At 45.9% G+C, this 4,090-nt stretch overlaps 1 protein-coding gene across 1 annotated transcript; it reads left to right on the top strand.

Annotated features, from left to right (window-relative positions):
- Positions 1-232: 232 nt before the first annotated feature.
- cnpy3 (canopy FGF signaling regulator 3) lies at positions 233-3,375 on the top strand. The gene is made up of 6 exons (XM_068755957.1): positions 233-421; positions 1,058-1,184; positions 1,452-1,548; positions 1,649-1,771; positions 1,966-2,083; positions 2,257-3,375. The coding sequence occupies exons 1-6, from the start codon at positions 316-318 to the stop codon at positions 2,532-2,534; spliced, it is 849 nt and encodes a 282-aa protein (XP_068612058.1). The 5' UTR covers positions 233-315; the 3' UTR covers positions 2,535-3,375.
- The last annotated feature ends 715 nt before the right edge of the window (positions 3,376-4,090 follow it).

The raw sequence follows: 4,090 nt of genomic DNA, 5'->3' as shown, positions 1-4,090 counted from the left end.
CATTATATTAAGTATTAGCCCTTCTATGGCTAAAATAAAGGAAACATTCACTGTCATATAAATAAGAGCAGAGTGACACACCCTGTTATTTGTAATCGCTCTGACCGCCTTCTTCTCATTGGTCCAACTGATGCCACTTTTCGCTCTCTGATTGGTCCGGAGCTGAGCGTGCGTCTGGCCAAGAAGGAAGTCGCTGCTAACAGTATTCAACTTGAGTAGCATGTAAAGACGCTGAAATATAACGTTTTTAAATGTTTTTTTTTTTTTAACAACGAAACGACGAGTGGGTAAAAGAATCCAGAAACAGCCGACGACATGATTTGTGGGAGGTTGTTGTCGATTTTCTTGACGGTTTCGTCGGTCAGAGCGGCCAAGGATGGCGGGGACGACGAATGGGTTCATCTCGCGAACAAATGTGAAGGTAAGCCGTGAGCGGCGCTTGGTTCCAGTGGGTTTCCGGTTCCGGTTCCGGTTCTGGTTCGGGTTCAGTGAGCTCCAGCGGCCCACAGACCGATCGATCACTTTGAATTTCTCTACCTGAAAGGCTCACCGTTAAAAATGAACCTGCTGTGTGCTAGCATGTAAGCTAGCTGCTACCCCTTGTTTACATCGGGCGTGCTGTAAACAGCGTCGAATACTAAGAGTAATAGTTTGTCTAAAAATGTTTACGTTTTTATTTCCTATGTGGACTAACTCTTTAAATATATCTGTTGTGCCAATTTGTTCAACAAAACGACAAAAACCAATGTTCAATTTCAGTAACTAAAAAGTAGCAGCTAGCCAAAATATGCAGGAAATATTTTACTATATTATTATTGTGTTATTATTGTTAAAAACATTTAATAATCATCCGAATGAAATGCCAACATCATGATGTGTAAAATAAGAGTAACTTACAATATAGATTGTAGTAAGAACACCTTTTTTGATGATGGTAAAGTTGGTGTTTGAATTTGTCATCATTTTTGGACGCTCCAAATCAAAATGATCGATAATAACGATTCTCATTCCTGTGCTGACGGATCCCTGACAAACGATGTTTTGTTTCATTCTCCAGTGTGTAAATTCGTCAGCATCGAGATGAAGTCGGCCTTCCACGAGACGGGGAAGACCAAGGAGGTCATCGGCAGGAACTATCGCTTCATCGACAGCGAGGGAGCGCCGCCGATCAAATACGTCAAATCGTAAGCTCTTTCCAGTTTGGGGCGATCTACGTAAACGCCACCTGTTCTCTTTCTCTGCGTCGCACGCACGCACGCTGGGCGTGGGCGAGGGACAGGAAGCTGGTCGAGTCTCAGTTCCTGTGGAGAGACTTAAATATAGAACAGGCTCTGAAGTTAGCGGCTCGTTAGCACTCTGTTGAACCCTGAAAGGATCAAACACTCTCAGGTGTGTTTTATGCTGACGAGGGTTGAAGCATCCCTTTCTCCTCTCTCCCCCCCACCCCGCAGAGACCTCCGATTTATCGAGGTGGTAGAAAACGTGTGTCAGCGGCTGCTGGAGTACAACCTGCACAAAGAGAGGAGCGGAAGCAACCGCTTCGCCAAGGTCAGCTCGCGCCGCGTGCTTCCCTTCGGCGTGTTTGGGGGTCCGGGCTCGCGTGACTCGACGCTGCTGCTGCGTCCGTCTCCCTCCGTCCATCTTGCAGGGCATGTCGGAGACCTTCTCCACCCTCCACGGGCTGGTGAATAAAGGGGTGAACGTGGTGATGGACATTCCCTACGAGCTCTGGAACGAGACGTCGGCGGAAGTGGCCGACCTCAAAAAGCAGGTGATTTATCTCCGACGGGGGGGGGGCTGAAGATCCCACGGTCGTTCAAAGAAGTCGTCATTGTTGAGCGTTTTTTGTGATTAGCTTGTTTTTGGCGCGTTAGCGGTAATCAGTGGGTTTTCGGAACTCGTCTCGTCCGAGCTCTGGCGTACCGATCGGTTCATGAATGCACCACGATGTTTTTTGTGTGTCAGTGCGACGTGTTGGTGGAGAAGTACGAGGACGTGATTGAAGACTGGTACAAAGGAAGCCAGGACGAAGACCTGACCACGTATTTGTGTGAGAAACACGTTCTCAAAGGACAGGACGCAGGTGCCTCCACGTTTCCGCTCTCCCACCTCCAAACTTCCTTCATTCATTTCTCTTTTTTTTTTTTTCTCTTCTGGCCTGTTTTCATCTGTTTCCGTCATCCTGTGACCTTATTTCTGCTCTTCCTTCACTTTATCACCCCCCCCCCCTGCCCATCTTCTTTCCTCTTTGTCCAGCCTGCCTGGGGGAGGAGTGGAATCCAAAGAAGAAGGGAGACCAAGCAGCCATTCCAGAGGGCACGAAGAAGAAGAAGAAAAAGAAGGGAGGGAAGAAGGAGGAGGGAAGAGACGGCAATTCGGACGGAGAGAAGGCGAGCAAAAAGAAGAAGGACAAGAAAGGGAAGAAGAAGACGAAAAAGAGCGAAGCTCCGGTGGAGAAGCCGGATGGAGGGGCGTCGTCGGACGAGGATGTCCAGCCAGAGGCGCCTCTGACTGGGCCGAAGACCGAACTGTGAGCCCCGGGTCTCCTCTGGAGCCGAAGGAAAATGAAACGGTGAAATCCGTCGTCTGCGTCTTTCAGAATCCGAATCAGAAGGTGTTTATTGCCATTGTCAGTGAGGGTTCGCAGACTAGGACTTTTTTTCCTGCTAATCCAGCTGTTTGAATTCTGTCTGAAACATGTTACATGATTTAAGCGTCACGTAAAAAGTTTATTTCCTTTTTTTTCCTCCAGTTGTTTTCACGCTTCTCTCCTTTTTCTCCCGTTGAGTAAACGGCGCTGAAAGGATTCCTCTGTGCTGACGAAGCAACGCTTCAAGATTTATTGATTACTAAATGTATGAAAGGAGTAAAAACAGTGAATATGTTGTCATGGTGCAGACGACATTTTTCTTTGCGTTTCTTTGTTCTTTTGTTTTATCTTTTTTCCCGAAATGTTTATTCCATCTGAGAACCTGTTCTTGAATGTCATTTCTATTTTGTGAAATCCCAGATTGTTTTAATACAAAGCGAACCACGGTATCTGGCAGCGATGGTGTTTCAGTCGCTGTGTGTGTGTGTGTGTGTGTGTGTGCGTGCATGTGCTGTACAGAAGCTGCTATTTAAGGTGTGTGTGTGTGTGTGTGTTCGATGTGTGCCGGTCGACTCCTGCGCTGACGATGAAGGTTTATACGTAGTTTTTAATGCTGTCCGTTGGAAGACGTCGCAATCAATAAACGGCTTGAGAAACAATTCGATTCATTTCCAGGAAGTTCTTGAGCTCTGCTTTCTGTGTTTCTATGCATCCGCTTACAATACAATATATCATCTCCGCTTGTGTCTTTTGATATTTAGAATTGTGTTTTGTTTGTCCATAAAAGAAACCATGATAGGTCTTTTGAGTGTTTATTTTTAACATACAGATGACTTTAAGATGTTAAGGATATCCAGGCCATCTGTCAAAAATAAAATTGGAAAATGATTACAATTAAAATATACAATGTTTACTATTTGCTGATGATTTATGAAATCAATTTGATTGGACGTCAGCATTAACCCTCCCAAATTCAAGGATTTCATTGATGATGACACCTTGGGAGGCAGAGCCAGATGCAGTACCTGAACCCACCGATAGGTGTCCCCCTTTGCTTCAAGGTAACGGGCCAACAACAGAAGCTGCGCTCACATGTGTGTGTGTGTGTGTGGGGGGGGGGGGGGGATGCAATCCATCGGCCTTTTTCAGATCCGCTCGCTGTTATCAGGAAAGCCTCTGTTTATTTCTGGCCTTGATTTATAATAAAAACGGACACTTAAGGATTATTTTTACTAACTTTCCCAAAAAGTTGCAAAATGAATTTCTGTTATTAGACAAAAAAAACACACTCAGCACATTGTGTCGTGTCGGATTATCACATTGATTATTCTCCTCGGTGAAGGAGTGACTCATCTCATATAATATGTCACATAAAGACAGAGAAGAAAGCGATGCGTGAAAGACGCACGCACACACGCACCGACGGGGGGGGGGGGGGGGGGGGGGGTTCGTCTGCTGATCAGTGGTGGAACGGTCTCCTTTAATCTTCAGAAAATGAAA

Source organism: Brachionichthys hirsutus, chromosome 23, assembly GCF_040956055.1.
Source record: "Brachionichthys hirsutus isolate HB-005 chromosome 23, CSIRO-AGI_Bhir_v1, whole genome shotgun sequence".
Classification (NCBI taxonomy): Eukaryota; Metazoa; Chordata; class Actinopteri; order Lophiiformes; family Brachionichthyidae; genus Brachionichthys; species Brachionichthys hirsutus.
Note: the sequence above shows the minus strand (reverse complement) of the source record. Positions and strands in the feature narration are given on the sequence as shown.